Raw genomic sequence first — 20,793 nt, 5'->3', positions numbered from 1 at the left:
ACAGTAGGGTGAAGGAAGGAGGGGCATGAGATGAGTCTGGGGAGGCAGCCTAGGCCTCTTTCAGGTCGTGTTAAATGTACTGAGTTTTAATTCTAAGTGCAATGGGATGCCATTATTTACAGAGAATGCCCCTGGAAACACCACAAGTCAACTGAGTAACTATTGGAATTGATAAGAGAGCTCAGTAAGATGGGCAGTAATGTGAAAAATGCTATAAAAAATCAATAGTTTTTCTACATAGAGAAAATCTCATACTTAGGAAGAGGCTGGGTTGTGGAAAGTTGTTCATAATTCCATTAGTGTGTAAAATCAAAATGACCAAGAGAAATTAAGCTTAGCCGTCAGATGCATTTCAACCAATAGGCTTCTGAATTAGTCCACCAGATACAGTTGGTCCTTGAACAAGAGGGGAGTTAATCTGCCTATAATTTATGATTGGCCCTCCACATCCAGGGTTCCTTCACATCCGTGGATTCAACCAACTATAGTCCCTATAGTACTGCAGTATTTACTACTGAAAAAATATCTGTGTATAAGTGGGCCCGAACAGTTCAAACTTGTGTCGTTCAAGGATCAACTGTTTATCTTACCCAGATAAACATTGTCTCAGGTCAGGCTGTTTTAAAAGGACAATTTTTATCTATATGGAAAAAAATGTAAGCAAATACCTACACTCTTTGATGTTCTCTGTCAGGTTCTACTTCTTTAATAGATAGGTTACCTGGAAAAGTTTCCTTGCCGTTTGTTTGATGTTGTTCCTATCTAGATGGGCCTTCAGCCTATCCAACCTGTTTCAGCAGCAGGATTCATCATGCTTACACTTCTTCTGAAATAACATTAGGTTAAAAAGTGACCTGAAGGCTAAAGATGTTGCACATTTTTCCATATGCATATTGGCTATTCCTATATGTTCTTTTGTTAAGTGTTTGTTGAAATCTTTTGCTCATTTTTATTGGGTTAAATTATTATTATTGAGTTGTAGGATTTCTTTGTATCATCTGCATGCTAGTTCTTTGTCAGATGTGTGTTGTGTTAATATTTCCTCCTTACACATGGCTTACCTATTCATTTTCTTAATGGTGTCATTTCTTGAGCAGAATTTCACTGAAGTCTAATGTATTATTGTTTTGTGTGTGTGGTGTGAGTTCAAGGTTGAGGTTCCATTTTCCCCCCATATGGATATTTGATTATTCCAGCACCATTTGTTGAAAAGACTTTCTTTTCCTATTGAACTGCTTTGTCACCTTTGTCAAAAATCAGACAAGCATATTTATGTGGGTGTATTTCTGGACCCTATGCATTCCATTGATATATTTTCATTTTTATGCCAGTTCCCACTGTTTGATTCTTATAGTTTTATACTATATCTTGAAGTCCAGTACCATATATTCTCAAACTTGTTCTTTACGATTGCTTTGAATATCAACTACTTTACATTTACCTGTACATTTTAAAATCAGTTTGTCAATTTCTATTAAAAAAAAAAAAGACTCCTGGGATTATGACTGGGTTTGAATCAGAATCAGATTGGAGAAAACTGACATTTTTACAATTTTGCATTTTCCAATCCACGAACATGGCATATTAATTTAACTTCTCTCAACCATGTTTGAATTTTTTTAGCTGCAAATTTGGCATATCATTTAAATTTTATTCCTGTATCTTATTTGTTTTGATGCAATTTGATGACATTTAAAATTTTTCATGTTTTAATAGTTTGCTTATAGCATAGAAAAATAAAATTGACTATAGTTATTTAACCCTTAATCTCTACTGCCTTGATTATTTCACTATTAGTTCCAGTAATCATTTTGTACACTCCTTAGGCTTTTCTACATAATCATTCCCTCTACAAATACAGACAGTTTTAGTACTTCATTTCCAATCTTTAACCCACTTTTTTCTTGCATAATTTCCTATACTTAATTTGAAAAGTTGAGGAATTAGCCCTAAAACTGATAGAAAATGGAAAGTCTAGAAATAATCAAAGTGATTTGGGTACAAGTACATATGATTCGGCATAAATACTTAAATTTCAAATATCTGGAAAAATAAGGTGTTCTTCAATAAATGTTATAATTAGATAAATAGTTGGGAAGGGCTTCCCTGGTGGCGCAGTGGTTGAGAGTCCGCCTGCCGATGCAGGGGACACGGGTTCGTGCCCCGGTCTGGGAAGATCCCACATGCTGCGGAGCGGCTGGGCCCGTGAGCCATGGCCGCTGAGCCTGCGTGTCCGGAGCCTGTGCTCCGCAACGGGAGAGGCCACAACAGTGAGAGGCCCGCGTACCGCAAAAAAAAAAAAAAAAAAAAAAATAGTTGGGAAAAAATTATTTTGATCTCATACCATACATTCAAATAAATTAATATAGACTAAAGATACAAATGTTTGCTTAAGAAGACTGGAAGAAAATCACTTTAATCTTGGTATGGGGAATAGTTTTATAATTATTATCCGGAGACGGTAACCAGGAGAATGTTAATAAACAAAATTAAAATTTCTTCAAAATGGCACTATACATATTATTTAAAATACTATAAGCTGGAAAATATTATGATATACAGCCAAAAATACTCTTAATATATGAATAATTCCTACAAACCTTAATTGAAAAGATAATTTACCCCAAAAGATAAATGGGAAGAAAACAGCAGAACAATCACAAAATAAAAAGTGCAAATGGCAAGAAACAAGAAAATGTTTGATCTCACTGGTAATAAAAAAATTTTTAAATGAGATGTGTTTTTGACCTTTCAGATTGACAAGAGAGAGAAAATTATAGTATAAATAATATATAACAGAACAGGAAGTAAGAAAATAATAAAATCCTCCTTGAGGGCAATTTAGTAATCCAGTAATTATAGTTCCAGTAACTTATCTTAGTGAAATAATTTTGAAAGCACATTATTTATAATAATGAGAAAGAAATAACCTAAATATTTAATGATAAAGTTTACTTAAATTATGTATCATTATATTTGAATTATATGTGATATTATGTAAAAGATGATAAACCTTTATTGGATGAGAAAATGTCTACAATACCTAAGTTCTGAAATAAGACAGGACTGGGATTAGGATACAGTTCTGCCATTTACTCATTGTGTGCCTTGGATTTAAGGTCTACCCCTCAATTTCCCCATCTGTAAAATGACAATAATGGGAATTACCTAATATAGTTGCGAGAATTAAATGAGACATTTAATTAAAAATAGCAGTACCCGGCACATAGTTAGTGCTTATTACAGTTTTTTATGCACAGCCTTCCAGAAATATTATAAATATATGTATATAATTATGTATTGTTGCTAACACATTTAAGTGAACATAATTAGATTTATAAATATTACACAAAACAATCCATTTTTGTTTTATATATAGAAGGGGAGGAGAGTGAGAGGAGAGAGGGAGAAAATGAATTTCTAGAAGAATACACAATAAATTGTAAACAATGGCTAATCCTGGGAAGTGGGGAAGGAGATACTGAGAAAGAAGGGATGTGGATTTGGACTTTTCATTGATTTCACTTTTGGAGCTCATGGAAATTTTGAAATGAGTATGGATTATTTAAAAATACACACACACACACAATATTAACTCTATCTCTGGATTGCAGGATCTTGAAAGTAATTTTGATGTATTCTTTTCTGTATTTTCCATTTTTAAAATAAATTATTTTAACAATATTCTGCGACGTACAAAAAACTAAAGGTAAACAAATTGGTACCTCATTGGTTAAAACACCAACTTATAAAATATCATGATGAAACCATTCTAAACTAGAACTACCTGAATTTTTTGCTGCTTGAAAATCATAGAGTTCTCATTGTTTCTAGTCCTTCAGTGCTAATTGAATTGGTTGCTAAGAAAAATCAAATCCAAGTAGTGTACAACAACTCAGAGCACTTAACACTGTACTTCAAATTCAACAATGCACATACATAACATAATCGTTAGTGAAAATGGCCCCTCAAGAGGGTGATGGTTCTGGAAACCCTGTTGAATTGAACAAAGGCCGTTTCTACTTTTAAAACGTGTTCTTATTTAGGAGATGTTAGCTCCATGTTTCCTTCCTTTTCAGTTTTAACACTGTCCACCTGACATTTTAAGGAAGCAAATAACTTTATGAATAATAACTTCCAAAATAAATTGGTATGATAATTTACATTGCAGAACATAATACTCCAGCTAGGAAAAGAAATTCTTTTTCTATGCTAGCTAATGAACTAGATAATAATTGATTTTTCAGGTTGCAAGTAACTTCACTCTCCAAGTTTATTACTCAACACATGATTACAAAAGAGATTGTAACCTGTTAGAGAAAAGGATACATTAAAACAATATCTAGCGCAACACTGAGCACCTAGCCTATACTGGATAAATAATTTCCATTAGATTGATGACAGAAGCAATCCCAATTCTCAAATAGCCATAGTAGTAAATTTGCACAAGAGGCTCTGGTTATAAAATAAAGCAACCTGTATAAGATAGAAGACAAGAGACTGAAAAGAAGAACAGTAGATGTTCCAGAAGATTCAAAGTGCTCTGGTGGTAAAGTTTAAGAATGATTTAGACCCATTAAAAAAAAAAATAGAGGGAGAGGGTACTAGTTTCCTATATGCTGCTATAACAAAGTACCACAAATTTAGTGGCTTAAAAATTTTTTAAATGTCTTATTTTATAGTTCTGGTCAGAAATCCTAAAATCAAGGGATCAGCAGGGCTGTGACCCTACTGTTTGCTTTTGGGGATAATCAATTACCTTGCCTTTTCCAGCTTCTAGACGCTGAAGCCGCCTTAGCTTGTGGCCCCTTCCTTATATCACTCTGACCTCTGCTTCCCTTCTTTACATGACATCTCCTTTTTTGACTTTAATGCTTCTGTCTCCCTTAAAAGGACCCTTATAATTACATTGGTTCCACCCAGATAATTCAGTATAATCCCCTCATTTCAAGATCCTAAATTCAATCACATCTACAAAGTTCCTTTTGCCAAGTAAGTCAATATATTCACAGGTTTCAGGGTTTAGAATGTATACATTTTTGCCGGGCCATTATTCTTGGAGAGGGAGAGAGAAAGAAAGAGAAGAAAATCCCAAAATATGACATAACTTTATCTAGATGTCTCATCTCTTACCTGTTCAGGTAACATAGGTTGAAAAGTTAAAATTAAACACAGTGACTTGAATTGTTCAACGTCTGCTTTCTCTAGATATCCCCTTCATGCTTAATCTAGTTGAATTTGAATAAGGGATCATTTAGGAAACTATTTTAAATTCAGAGTAGTTTAAGAGCACAGCTCTGTAAGGGATTAGAGAGCTAATGAATTAAGTGGAAACTAAAAAGCACGTTAACTAGAATGTAACTAGTTTGCATTAGACGCAGGAAGGAGGTGGGAGATGATTTCTGAGTCTAGAGACCCCAGGAGACCTTTTGCACTAATATCCAGGAACTGTCTATGTTGTGGAACTGGCCTAAATATCCTTGCCAGGAGAACTTCTGGCATGAGGCCACAGTAGTTCAAATGTCTCTCTCTTATTACAAAGACTGGCCCAGGCAGTCTCTCTGAATGTCTTTTGGTTTGTCCATTCATGATTTCATAAAGGCACAAGCTAAGAGAATTTGGTCTTAGGTTCTGCAATCACAGGGGATGAGCCCTGGAGGGAACCAAACAGGAAAATGAACAAGTCTCTACCTTTCTAATGAAATTACCAAGAATTGTATTTGAATTTCATGCCTGGCCTCACCTTAACCCTTTGAGTTATAGATTGTTATCTGGTATATGGAAAAAATCTTAAACATCAATTTGTCATACACACACACAGATTTACACACAGATTTACAAATAACAACAATATGACTCTACAATATGTAATTTCCTAATAGCTAGAGAACATAAAACAGAGAATTTTGGATAACCAACATAAAATTTATGCTTCAACAAAACCAAAAATCCCTCTATGGCAGAGACATGGAAGTGTGTGAAAACAGTCAAACTTCTAATGATAAGTGACAAAAGACCTACTGTATCCAATAAAAAATAAAACATAAAAATACCAAAAAAAAAGGAAAACTACTCAACCTATAAAAATATTATGATGTTTATTCCCATTGTAAGAGAAATTGTGACAGTATTATTAATTCTCCTATTTCATTGAAACACTTAATAAATATTTAAACTTAGGCCAGCTTCAGTTTCCCTGGATAAAATCATTAGCTTCAGGAAGTCTTACACGACTGTCAAACTAGGCACATATGCCAGGCAGCAGGTCATGGTTTTATGACTAATGCTAGCCTAAGACCTCATTCTCTGTGCCCAAATTCACCAGCTTATTTATTCTTATTATTCAATTTACTGAATGACCCTAAAATTAAATATAGATCCAAAGAGTTATTTATAATAACCCATCAAGTGTGGACCCGTAAAGCACTCAATTTTGGGGCTGTGCTGCTACTCACATTGGCTTTTCTTAGCACATTTTAAACTGACATATAGTAGTTCAATATGAATGTGATGTTACAAAGGGTATTCACTGATGTGAGCACTTAAGTTCTCATTAAAGTAATTTGATCTTTAAAATCTAAAGTATCAAGAAGCTATGAGAGATACAGATTTTGAAGCATATTTGAAATCATGGAACAATTATTAACAACCAGCATGTAATGACCATTTGTTTTTTATATGCTATATATTGTGTAAAACATTTACATATGCTGATTCACTTAATACTTATAGCACTGAAATGAGGTGGAAATTGTAATTATTCACTTATACAGATGAAGAAACTAATTTTAGAGAAATTAAGAAACCTGCTCATAGGTGTACTGATAAATAGCTATTTAGCTAGAATTCCAGACATCAGAATCTTACACCAGACTTAAAGTTCATGAATTCCATTTCTAAATTTAAAAAGAGAATGGATGACTCTAGATCTTCATAAGTTAGTCTCAGAACACATCAGTCAAGGATATCCTGGAGTGATCAACCACTTATCACAGTTTCTATGACACAAGCATATGCTGTAACATTCTGCTACTTGATACCAGGAAGAAAGAAGTAGTATATATTGTCATGAAGATTTAACAACATTCTTCTTTCTTAGTTATTCTGTGTAGGTTTCTAAACCCTATCTGTGCCATTTCCATTTAGCTATCAACTTCTGCAGAATTCAATCTCTAAGCTCTACACCAATCCCAAACTTTCACCCATGATCTAGTCCCTCATTCCTAGAAGACTACCCAACGTTTATATTTGACTATCCACTTCATATTTCCCCCAGTTGAAAATGCTTAAAGTCATCATTTGTTCTGATAAAGTAGTCCTTATGCTTTTTGTCCATAATATTTCAAGTCTTCCAATTATCTGGTTTCTAGTACATATTATACACAACTTCCACTTCAATCTTCATACAAATTTTTTTTTTAAATTGTTGTTCAAGTGCCCTCCCTGGCTTCTGATTGTTTAAAACTGGTGCTTTCCTCAAGGACAGGCTATGCAGGTGATACAACATCCAAGAGAAGAGGAAGGTGCACATGGCACTTCCCCTGATTCTGGTGAGCCAACATATCCTTTCGGTATTTGGAGTCAGTAAATCAGTTTAGAAAACACAAAAAACCCATGCTTCATAGTTGATGTTCAAGGTCCTTCCCAATCTGGTACCGGCTATTTTCAAAATCCTTATGTCCCAATAATACCCCTCATGAACACCCTATTCATCTACCAAAATAGATTACTAATCCCCATGTCCAAGCCACTGTTAAGTAGGGCCTTAAATACTAAGATATCATTCATGTATATTTTGGCCACAAGGCCACCTGGTCTTTCTTTCCTGTTTCCTATGGTCCCTTAAAATTCACATGCCAGTCTTATCCCCTCAACTATCTTCTCAGCTTAATGCAACATGCACAAGGAGAGAGATGGCCTTATGTTTTGCACCCTCTAATCAAAAAAGACCCTTAGAATAAAGAGCGCTTTTGCTCTTGGTGTACTCTCAATAAATGTATTGACTTATCTCCAAAATTATACAGTCCTCCTTCTAAGTCTTTCCTCTCTACTCAATCCATTGATATTTATATTATATCAGATTTTTACTCTGCTTATGCTGTCTGGTCCAATGGTCTCAATAGAATTTGGATACTAGAGAAACTTGGATATTATGGTATCAGAATGTTTATTAGTTCTATTGTAGCCTGCTCAGTAGTGAGTATGAGACAGCTAAAGTATAATAATAAGACACATTGCCATTAGGGAGATGTTTAATGGTGTGATGCAGTTTCTAAGCAGTGGTCAGATCTGTTTTCAGCTCTGACTCCAAAAGGTTCACCCTTTCTGCCAGAGATAGTGAAATAAAAGCCTGCCCATGCCCCAGCTTGCAATAGCAGGAAAGAAGAAGCTTATCTCGTTTGAGATGACAAGGCTAATATCTAATGAATAAAAGTAGAGAACTAGACTGTAATACACACTAAAAGGGGGGAAGTTTGTCAGTATCTGCCACATCTTCAGTCAAACATCAAAGATTTTTAGAAAAGAGAGGCAGCCCTGCTGAGTTCTACTTACTGTAGCTTCCTCAAAAGGTCAAGAGAACAGATTTGTATTCTATCCATTTCTCCTTTTCACTCTCAATTCAGATCAGAAATGGACTCTCCATTCTCTCTCTTAAGGCCCCTCTCTTCCCTGTTCCTTTGTCTTTGAGATATGACCCTTGTATTTTTGAGGGACAAACAATCATGTCTAATGAAATATGCCGAGCAAGAAACTGAAGTAGGAAACTACTTCTCCAAGCTTGAATCCATGCATTTTTTCAGGCAGAAGCCCAGAGAAGTAGAGTTGCATAGAAAGAAGTATATTGCCTAATTTAATTCTCTTAACAAGAGTTTCTAGTGAGCTACACATGACTTACAGGTATGCTGATCTTAGAGAAACCACCTTAGTGGCCATTTGGGGCAGCCAGAGTCCCTCGTCTCCTCGAGGATGGCCACCTCAACCCAGTTTGCTCAGGGCTTTCCCGGGTTTAGCACTGAAAGACCCATGTCCTGCAAAATTCTTCAGTCCCAGGAGACCCTATCTCTGGCCACCATAAGCAAAGCTTTTACTTTTCCGGTAATGTATCATAAAACTATTATATTTGTATGTACTGGGTGAAAAAGCTGAGATGCATTAAATGATCCTGTGAGCTAACTGTTATGGTTATAATCCACATTTTTCAAATGAAGCATCATGACTTACAGATTAAATGACTTGCCCAAGCTCACTCCACTAATAAATGGTGGAGTCAAGATTGAAAAAGAGGACTTCTAATTCCAAAGCCTGTATATACACTGATATACCACATGTGCCTTTTGCTCAGAGATGATACAGGATATTCCCCTCCTCAGGCCCCATTGGCTGAATGAAAGAACTGAAAATATTATTAGCCCTTACTTAGTGTTCTGTCTCTAGTGTGTACCCTTTGAGTTGTTTGTACTCAGTTGGGGAGGGCAGGGGGACTCAGCAGTTTTGCCCGGATCCCAAAAGAACAGCTCAAAGTCACATATACCCTTTTTTCTCCTTACAAGTTACTTATACAACTTTTTAAGGCTGGATAAGGATAGCTTAAAACACACACACACACACACACACACACACACACACACACACAACTCCTTCCCCCTACTATTCAGGTCTTAGTCTGAATTGCCATGTCAGGCTACTTTTGTTCCCTTTTGATCAGACATTTCACAGGAATCCCCCTGTCCTTCCCTGAATTCTGCTGCAAATCACTTTCATTACTGCTAAGCCAGCTTTACCACCAAATATGTCTAAGTCTGAACCCCAATTACGAGTACTGCCCACATACTCTCTTCAAACTCTGTATAAATCAATGAAGGCAAATACATACCTTGGTAAGAGCTTTCACAGCTCTCACCACATTGATCAAATCTGAGTCTCAACTCTGACCCAGACAGGATACTCTGTTGTATATAATCTGTGGTTTCATTCACTCCTGTGCTATAGCTTTGGTACTTCCTATACTTTTATTTTAAATGTAGCATTAATACACATTTATTATAAAAAAGTCAAAAATATATAGAAGATATAGAGAAAAGAAAATATGTAAATAAACAAGAAAAAATATTCCAAATCCCAAAACCCAGCAAAAGATAGCTACAGCAAATACTGTCAGCCCACTTTTTTTTTTTTAACTCCTTCTAAGCACTTACATTTCCAGTGAGACAAACTCATAGACCAACTAACACATTTCATCACTTCTGACATTTCTGCTTTTTACCTATGTGAAGTTTATAAGAGACACTGTATGTCTCTCATGGTATACTTGGATTAATTTGCATTTCCAGAAGAAATGTTATGTCTCTATTTTTTTTTATTTCCTATACTTGATACAAATAAATGCATCTTATTAAAGTTGGGGATTCTTCTGAAACTTGAGATTTTGTAGTTGTCACTGTAGTTGTCACCTGGAACAACTATTTCAAGTATTGTTTCCTGAAGGAATCTTTATATGCAAAGATTATGAGGAAGATGGTGTCACCCTGTGTGAAAAGATTTATACTCAGATCATTCTGAGCAGCAATGGCTTCTACCAGTCTCTACTTTGGCCTTTCCTACCTGGGACCTTAGAGTCTAAACACTAAGATAATGAGGAGTTGCAGTGATGTTTATCACGGTTGACAGAGTTATGTAAAAGTACTCTGGACAAAAGACATGTCTGCTATGCCTGAGCACACTTGCTTCTGAAGACTAATGTGTATCTAAAAATTGTCTCTTGTACTTTTGGCAGATGAGTCTGTTCTGTTAAAGAAAACTATACAATTTGTGAATATAAATTCATAGCTTCTTCCTTCCTTCTCATCATCATCTAGTAGTTATTGTTCAACGATTATGTTCCTAGAACAACTGAGTCATTTTCACAAGATGCAGGAATTCAAAGTTATAGATATATTATTCAAAAGATTAATATATTTAATATCTATAGTCAGGCATTCAAAGTTTCCACTTGCCTGTCCAAACCCATCTTCCACTTTTCTCCTGCATGCATTCTGACACATTATTGTCCAATATATTTTCTTGCCCATGATGCTATTTAAGTTTTTGTACTGCTTCCTGTTCTGACTTTTCTATATCCAATTATCAAAATCCTACACAAACTTCAAAGCACAATTCAGTGCCATCTTCTCCATAAAGTCTTCCCTGATAACTCCAAATCAGAAATATCTTCCTTTTATAAATTTTCAGAGCACTTTATCCACTGGAAAGTAAATCACACTTTACCTTGTATTGTAGCTGAGGTAAGTGGTTAAATACCAAAAATGAGATTCTGGCATTTTCATAGAAATTCCTACTTTTTTTATTATTCCAAGTACAGAGACTATCATATTGTAAATAAAGGTAAATACATGGAATAACATTCTATTTTCTTCAAATTATGAGAAATATGTTATTTTTGAATAATATTTAATTATAGGTATACATAATTATGGTAGATCATTAAAAAAATTGGCCTCAGTTCATTTCTCCCATAAAGAGTCAGGGTCTGTTTCCATGTTCCTTGAATCTGAGCTGAATTTATTACTTTTTTTGGACAACAGAATGTAGCAAAAGTGCTGGTTGTCAGTTCCAGCCTTGGCTTAAAGTAGCCTTGTTGCTTCCACTAGTTTTCTTAGAATCCCGTCACTGCCATATGAATAAGCTTGATCTGGCTGGCTGGACAATGAGTGACATATAGCCAACTCTCCTCTGTTGCCCAGATAATAGCCATATACGCACAGACATGTGAGAACCAGCCCCTGTCCAGCGGACCATACATGCCTAAGTGAATGCAGACAAGACTAGTAGATTCATTGTTTTAAGCTACTGAATTTTAGGGTGGTTTACTACACAGCAACATCTGTCTGATAAAGTGATTATATTGGGATAGGATATAATAGAATCTTAAGGTTAGAAGAGGCTTTAAAGAATCAAACATCTGATATTTAAATTTCCTTTGCAGCATTTCTAACAAGTGATCAGCCAAACTATTTAAATCTCTCTGGAAATGGAGAATTTAGTTTTTACAAAATCTCTTACTGTTGGAAATTTCTTCTCATATTGAGAAATCTGCCTACTTATAATTTCACCAGTAAGCCATGGTTTTCCCTCTGTGAATCTCAGGACAATTTAATCCCTTTTTCCACACCTAATCCTTTAAATATCTGAAGACCTTGAGCACATTCTCACCACAACTTTCTCTTTTCCAGATTCAGTGTCCCTGGCTCATTGGTGGATTTTCCCTATGGTATGATTTGAGACTCCTTTTCAACCTGTTTGTTTGATCTGCAAGCCTTCTCTTTTGTCTACACCCTGTTCAGATGTTGGTCCCTGAACTGAGCACACAGTCCTGAGAAGCAGGGGAGCTCTACAAGTGCATGGCTTTCTGTCTCATTTCAGACTGTGCTTTAAGGAGATTAATCTTTAACAGTGTATAGATTGGATTTAATGTGGAGGAAAAAATTGATGCAGGAAGATCAGCTAGAAGATAAGCTTGCAACTGCGTAGGTAAAAGCTATTGAGGACTAAAACTAGACTGATGGCAATCTGAATAAGTTGAAAAAAGTACAGGCATGGTGATTGAATTGCTGTACAATTATGAATTGTGAAAGTAGATCCTGTTTGCATCTGATAACCCTTATAACAATTAACAGTCCTAACCCTAACTCACTTCTCTCTAAGTCTATAGTGAACTCCTCTACCAAAGCCCCTGGGGAGAAAAGGAGTTCTTCCATGAAAACACTAATCAGAAAGTCAAAGAAAAAGGCTTCCATTTTTCTCCAAAGAGTGACCTGCTACTGTGAGTGAAGCAAACTTACGCCAGGGCTGTCATTTTCTTGGTACTTGGCAAACCTGGTTCAGAGAATGTAAGAATGTTTAATGCATGATGAACCACTGACCCAGGGAAAGGTTTATAGCTCTGGAAAGAGCCGTGATCTAGGCTTAGGAGAATTTCTGGCCCTCTCCTTTAGAAGTAAGGAAATTACCTGTGGGGACAGGGAAAATTTTAATTTATGGGCTTAGATAGGAAAAAACAAAGTTTTCAGCTACCAGAGAAAAGACTGCTGCTATGAGAAAAGATGGGTTAAGAGTCCCTTAAGAGTAAGAACAATCTTAACTTCCACGTTAAGTGACTGATTTCATGCCCTGACAAAACATGGAGGTCACGACTAGCAGCGGGGAAGGTGGCGTGAAGACAGAATATGACATCCTAAAGTTTATAGAGACTATAAAAGCAATGTCAGGACTATGACAAATATCAAGAGTATATTAAACCTGCTATATCCATATATTGTACCACCTAACTCATGTCAGGTATAACAACTACAACAAAAACCATGATTTTAATCAAGGTAAACTTAAAAACAAAGGAATTGTTCAGAACTTTGGCTAATGATTGACTTATTCACATTCAAAAAGTTATTTGTTCATGGCAATAACTGAACGACCTTGGAAATCTCAGGACTTATTTCATGTATTTTTTTTTTCTTTTGCTATTTTACCTATTGAAAGGGAGGTCAAAACAGAACCTTTTCTTTTTCTATTTGTCAGTCTCTGTGTCATCAAACTGACATTTAAAGACATCAAAATGTCTGATGCTGGGTAGCCATGGGCATGTATCACTCAGATATTCCTCAGAGAAAATCTAGGAAAAGTTGGATGACAGCCTTCTGTAACCACACCTCCAGAATCAACTGCAGCATTCACTTGAGGCCAAACTCTTCCCAAGCTGCTGCCAGTGTTCAGTGAGTGAACTTGGTGAGGGTAATGAGCTGCCCCTGTATGCTCAAGGTGGGACTCCTCTAACAGACAGCCTCATCTCTAGCACTCCCCATTGGTCTGACACTTTATTGCAGTCTCATGGCAGTTTCACTGCAGTCAGTTTAAGGCTTTTCATACCTAGTCCTCCTCCTTTCTCCTCCCCCTTTTCCAGGTATCAGACCTATATCATGGTCCAAGGCATTTCTTGCCTACTCCTGTTGTCTGTCTCTCCACTTTATCTGAGATGTTTCTCCCCCAAAGGCTCTTGTACGTCTGTCATCTTGGTATGACTCTTAGCTTACGTATATGACGAAAGTTACCAAACTCTTATAAAAGCACTAAGATGTTAAATGTAATGATTTCACTGAAACAAGCATCTTTCCAGCCTTCTCTTTTTCTGTGTATCTTTTCTCTCTTCCTCTCAGTTCTTTTCCAAGAACCTGTCTGAATTTTTATTGTAACAGATAGGAAAAATAAAGTTTGGCATGTATTTTCCAGCAACACTTACAGGAGATGTACAGAGAATGAGCAGAAATCAGCAGCCATGTTAATTCCATTATCTGGTTTCAGTGTGTATAGATTGTGCTTTTATTGACACTTGAGAAGTGAGAGGGAAGGATGGATGTGGTTTGGCTCTGAACTCATTAGGGATGCTGAAGGCAGAGAGGTGAAGGATATAGTAGCCTTGCCCTGAAGCAGCAATGACTCCCTATTTTCAAAGTCTGTTCCAGTGTCAGTTTCCCAGGACAACAGAAATTTTAATATTGAGGATTACAGCAATATTTTACTCTACTAAAATATATATATTTAAATATTGATAGGGAAAGTAAAATAAACAAATGTTTCTGGAATAGGTTGTGACTGAGAGCTTGCATTTAAATGTACTCTTCAGGTTCTTCAAGAGGAACTTGACTTCAGATAACAGCAAATCCTCTTGAAGACTAAAAATTATCACCTCTTTCCCATACCATCATAATTCCAAAATCCCTTGCTAAGTCCTTGAAATAGGAAATTTCTGGGAAAAAAATGTGGAAATGATCTAAAGAATTGAAATGAAAAGATGACCTATTGTAGCTAGACATTTACACAGCATACACTTAACAAAAACATGGATGTAGATTAACTCTGTTGCTCTGACAATGATAAAAGTCCATATTCAGATATGAGTTAAGAAAGCAAGTTGTTTTCAAGTGATGGATGCCACAGGAAGGTAGGAATTCAAAGAACTGTAAGCTCATAAACTCAGATAAGCCTCTAAGACTATGACATACAAATTTTTTTTAAATTGTAATTGTAATTCAACTTATTTTCTAAAATAAACATTTTATTAGTTTTGTCACAGTATCATTTTTTTGTAAACTTAAAGATAGTATATGTGGGGTAGTGGGGAGAGAGTAATCCATTTATTACCTGAATTTTCTATAAATAATCCATAGTGAACTTTTGCCACAGTTCATTTTTATAACATATTTAAATTATTGTGACATTACAAATGTGAATATAATTCTTCACATATTTAAAGGACATTGAAATGTTTGTACACGTAAATAATATCTTAGTTACTTATTTGAAAAATCTCAGTAAAAATGTTATTATCCAGGAGCTTTAAAATTGAAACTTAAAATTTTTCATATGTTTAATTTAAAGAAAATAGCATGTGGATGTTATTTAACAAAATTCATTTGAAGAGGATGAGAATATTATAAAACATAACCATGAGACTATTTCTTTGCCCCTCCAAAAAATCCTAAACCATATATCTAAATTTTGCTTCTATTTCTATTGTACACAAATGTGTTCAAATTTCAACACTTATAAAACAATTTAACTATCTATCCTGTGCATAAGCTTTGGTCCAAACATTACACTTCGAAAATTGATTAAATGTTTGTTCTAGTATCATTTACAATAATGACACAGAAATATTCTGGAAAATTCATTAATAGAAGAATGAACAAACATTACATAAATGTTTTGAAATATTTACATCACTTATGAATAATGAAGTGCAAAGTTTTCCAAGGTATGTTGTCAAATAGTAAAAAAGAAAAGGTAAGGAAAAAGAAACCCACAAGTTGCAAGTGAAATATAGCATAGTAATTAAAATCACAGACTCTGGAACTAGACTAACTTGAATACTGACTTTGCTACTTACTAGCTGTATGAAGAGAAAGGTTTGGTTTTGGTTGCTTTTCTTTCTTTCTTTCTTTTTAACTACATTATACATCAGTTTCCTCATGTGTAAAATGGAGGTCAAAATAGTACTTACCTCACAGGGCTATTGTAAGGAACAAATGAGTCATTATATATGAAACAATTGTAATAATATCTGCCATTATGTCAGCACTAAATTAGTGCTTCTTTATTTACATATAGAATGGCCTAATTTATGTTCAACGCACAGAGACAAACAAAACTATTATTCTATATGAACTTATAGAACATATATGTTTGCAAGCACACAGAAAAAGGCCTAACAACACACATGCCAAACTGATACCGATGTATCATTAGGGGCATTAAAGGAAATCCTTTGCTGTTTGAGTATCTTACATAGAAAATATAATTAATACATTATTTTGTGATTACATTTTAAATACTTTATACACTCATTAAATGGAACTATAAAAAATAATGGTGAAGATTACATTCATTCACTTATTGACATAAAATATGTTCATGCACATATCATAAAGTACAAGCAAGCAGATCAAAACATTATTAATTTTATTAACATGAACTCAATAATGTAAAATTATATGGTTATGTTTTGTGTATGGAATGATCATGTTAATGTTTATTCTGGCTGGTGATTTCAACTTTGTTCTTTATATATAGATACATGTATATATAATTAAACATAAATATACACAAATCTATATATTACCTTTTTAAAAACACTATAAAAGCTATTTTACTGTGAAAAGAAAGCAACAGCAAGGCAAGCTAATTATACCATCATGCAACATTCTGCACTCAAAATACATATGTTGAGACCACCACTGAGAACCATTGATGAATGGAATGAATTAGAAAGGTTATGAATGTACTTACCCACCAAACGCCTGTAGTGCAGAGAATCTGGAAGCATCCAAATCATTGCCACTTACTATTCGAGCCTTAAACGAAAATGGAGAAAAACAAAACAAAAGAAAGAAGCTTTTAGTATCCTATAGCTGTGTATACATGAATTTGGAACACGCGTCAACTGCACTAGACATGTAACACCTAGTATGACAGATGCTAAGCAGGGTCAGCTTCAAGTCAAAGCTACTGTGTTTTTGTGAGTGGAGGTTTTGAAATTAGCTGTCAGCATTCAGACAAAAGCACTGGCAGAGTCGAGGAAAATATCATATTCCAAATACTATTTGCCCTTAAAACTCGGTATGTGCAGTGAAGATGATGAATCAGTCAGTGAGATCATGATTCGCCAGACTTAAAAACAGATGCTGAGTTTGACCGTAGCAGACCCCTAGGTTGGCAAGTGTAAGCTAAAGTAAGCGAAGCTGGCAAGGTGTAACCTCTTCATAAATGCAACAGATTGGGGCACACTTAAATGACAACCAAAGAATGGAAAGCTGGGATAACATGCACAGTTCACAACTGAAACAGAAGAACCAAAACAGGTCTAATATGTCACAAACAAACATGTACAAAAGACAAGATCCCTCAGGAGGGAAGAAAAAGTATGATTTAAAACCTTTTCATCCATAGAACTGCTATCTGAAAGAGAATCAGGAAAAGAAGGAATAAATGTTAGATGGAGTACTTTTCAAGAAATCATTTAAACATATACATGAACAAAGTGTTAGTGTTATATAGTTTAAAATCATAAATGAACCCCAAGGAAAGAAGAATAGTTGGTCCTTACAATTTAAAGAGCCGGAAAATGTGCCAGAATGCTTGAAAAGTATAAAAGGGTGATTACAGGACTTAACAAAAGACAATGTGCCATAAAAAGAAAAGAACAGTTTAAGTATCAGAATGCCTAGGCTCCAGCTGGGGCTCTGTCACTTACTAAGCACACGGGGCAAACTACCAAATTCTCTGGAGTCTGGAGTCTAGACCTAACTCTGAAATAAAGTCACTAATACTTTGCTTTTTGCCTCCAAACGTTGTGGAGAGGATCAGTTAAGACCAATATATATGAAAGTAAACCCCAGGTGACTATATAAACTAAAGATGTTTCATTGAGGGCTTCCCTGGTGGCGCAGTGGTTGAGAGTCCGCCTGCCGATGCAGGGGACACGGGTTCATGCCCCGGTCCGGGAAGATCCCACATGCCGTGGAGCGGCTGGGCCCGTGAGCCATGGCCACTGAGCCTGTGTGTCCAGAGCCTGTGTTTCACAACGGGAGAGGCCACAACAGTGAGAGGCCCACGTACCACAAAAAAAAAAAAAAAAAAAAAAAGATGTTTCATTGAGGGATTGTTTATGGCTTCTCATAGAACTTCAGAACTAAAAGATTAATTAAGTATATTTCATCTTGCAAATAAGAAAACTTGCCTGAAGGGATTAAATGACTTAGGATCCCAAAACTAATAAATGACAGAGTGGGACACAAATCCAAGTCTTCTGATCCCCCACCTGCTGCCCTTTAGATCCAATGTTTCAGGTGAATTGAACAAAACAGTGAGGGGTGGTGATCCACAGTTCTCCATTGCAGCTTAAGATAAATCACAATGTCAACATTTATCACTTTCAGCTGCTCATGGGCCCAAGTAGATGAACAATGGACTACTGCTTTTTTTTTTTTTCTTTTTGAAACTCAAGTCTAAATCTGTAAGGGTCATCATAGCATGGTCCATTTCTACCATATATAGAGTTATTGCTTTTTAGCATAAAGCTGGAGGGATTTCTCTATCAATACAAGTTCACAGAAAGCTAGAGCTGGCAAGACCTTACAGTTCATGTAGTGCAATCTCCTTATTTTTATAGATGAGCCCCAGAGACAGAAAGATTTCCCTGAGGTCATGTAACTCAATGATGACCTTTATTGATAAAAATCTGAAATATATTTGTTTTCTTGACTCATTAAGTATGAACCAGTTAACATAACTAAATATTTTTGTGCAATACTTAAGATTTTACAATATCCCTGGGTTCTATCTTTGGATATAAAACAGGGTAAGGCACAATATAGAGTAATAAAGCAAATCTTATTTATGGCCATAAGTATTTTTAAATACTTCACAAAATACAGAAAATAAAATTCAGCACAGTATCAGAAGAATAATATATCAGAGCCATGAAGATTTTTTCATAAGCATGATTTAAAAATCACTGACGAATTTAACATGACATATTAACTGGTCATAAAATACATATCTACATTTCAACAGGAACACACAAGTTATTAGAAAAAATTTCAAAATCTTCCAAATAATTTTTAACCTATTTAAAATAGGATTGGAATGAGTCTTAAGTTTAATATGCTAAAAACATCTTTCAGAATCAACTTAAGTGTAAAATATTAGGGCATCCCTATTATTAAAAGAAAAACAAAAATGTTCACTACCATATTTTAACTTAATTCCAGAAATTCTGACCAATATATTATAACAGAAATAAACAACTCAAATGTTGAAAGGTAAAATACAGAGTTATTATTTTTCAGGAATTACAGTATTATACCCTGAAAACAAGCCAAACCAAACCATCTGGAAAACTATTAGGATAATAAAATAGGTGGCAAAGTGAATATATAACCAACACATCAAGTAACAACATTAAGTTATTTCCTACTAACTAGCAATAACTAGTTTGGAATACAATGACATTAGATCTCATTTCAAATATCCAGCACTATGACACAGTCTTCCATTCTAACTGTCTTCTATAACAACCACTTGACTATATAAAGGTAATCTTACCAAAGCTGTTATTTTTCAGCTGCTAAATGTGGTAATACATTAACTTTTCATTCATTGATTCACTCAATGTTCATTCATTCTTTCACTGAATACCTATTTTATTAATTATCAATGAACCTTTGTTGTTCACTTTGACTCCTTTCTTGTCCCCATTTGAAACCTTTCTGAAATACAAATATGATGTCACTTCCCTTTTTAAAACCTACCAATGTCACCCAATGCCCATTTGAGAAATTAGATCTATATATACTAGAAATTCATGGCTCACCAGTCCTCATTCACATCCTACACTTTGGCCACAATTAAATTCTTACCATTTAGTTTCCATGCATGTGTTTTAAATGTGTGCCTTTGCATTTTCAGTTTCCTCCCTCTAAAACAAGTTATCGCTTTCTTCATCCAGCTAACTGCCTGTCAGCCTCCAAAACTCAGTTGAAGCATAACCCCCTTTCCTGGAGTCTTGCTACTTTTCAGGGATTCATGGTCTTTATACATGAGTGCTGCACACTGTGTATTCCTCTTGGCTAACCCTCAAAATTTTCCAATTTCCTTATCTGAAATCCTTCTAAAAAAGTGCCTCAATGATACTTTATTTAACCTTTTTGTCAACTTCCATTATATTCCTGAAACACCAGGAGATGACTAATAAATGTTTGCTAAGCAGTGAATGTACAACCTTACATAAGCTATACGACTTTACTGAAGTATTTAAAAATCCATATAAAGAAAACCATTATTTCATCTTTCTGTATAGGGAGGATGAATTACTTTCTAACAGATTTATAGATCTAACAGTTAAAATCCTAATAGCAAGTTGTTGTAACTTGAAATTATTCTAATTTTAAGTATAACTAGGTCAACAAACAAGTAAAAACACATAAGATTGTTTTAAAGGAGATTAATGAGGACAGATCACACAAATATTAAAAGTCTATAATAGCTAAAATATTATGGTTGTGGCAAAGTAATAGAAGATCAGTGAAACATAAAATATACTGAAGTAATATAACCTTATACTTAAGAACTTAGTGAATAAGGACATACTATTATCAAAGAAAATGAGAAACATTAGTTAATAAATGATGCTTCTGGGGGCAGAGACAAGATGGCAGAGTAGAATGACTTGAGCTCACTCCCTCT

The 20,793-nt window shown here is 35.0% G+C and overlaps 1 protein-coding gene across 1 annotated transcript in view; it reads right to left on the bottom strand.

Annotated features, from left to right (window-relative positions):
• UNC13C (unc-13 homolog C) overlaps window positions 1-20,793 on the bottom strand; it is a gene marked incomplete at its 3' end in the record, with an annotated part of 599,652 nt that overhangs the window by 424,384 nt on the left and 154,475 nt on the right. The window contains exons 4-5 of the mRNA XM_081228462.1: window positions 17,483-17,505; window positions 16,837-16,901 (exon numbers count right to left, since the gene is read on the bottom strand). Of these exons, the coding sequence (XP_081084588.1) occupies window positions 16,837-16,901; window positions 17,483-17,505 (88 nt within the window). The remainder of the gene's footprint in view (window positions 1-16,836; window positions 16,902-17,482; window positions 17,506-20,793) is intronic.

The sequence above is a fragment of the Mesoplodon bidens genome, assembly GCF_964165515.1.
Source record: "Mesoplodon bidens genome assembly, chromosome: 3".
Classification (NCBI taxonomy): domain Eukaryota; kingdom Metazoa; phylum Chordata; class Mammalia; order Artiodactyla; family Ziphiidae; genus Mesoplodon; species Mesoplodon bidens.
This window is presented reverse-complemented; position numbering and strand designations above follow the sequence as displayed.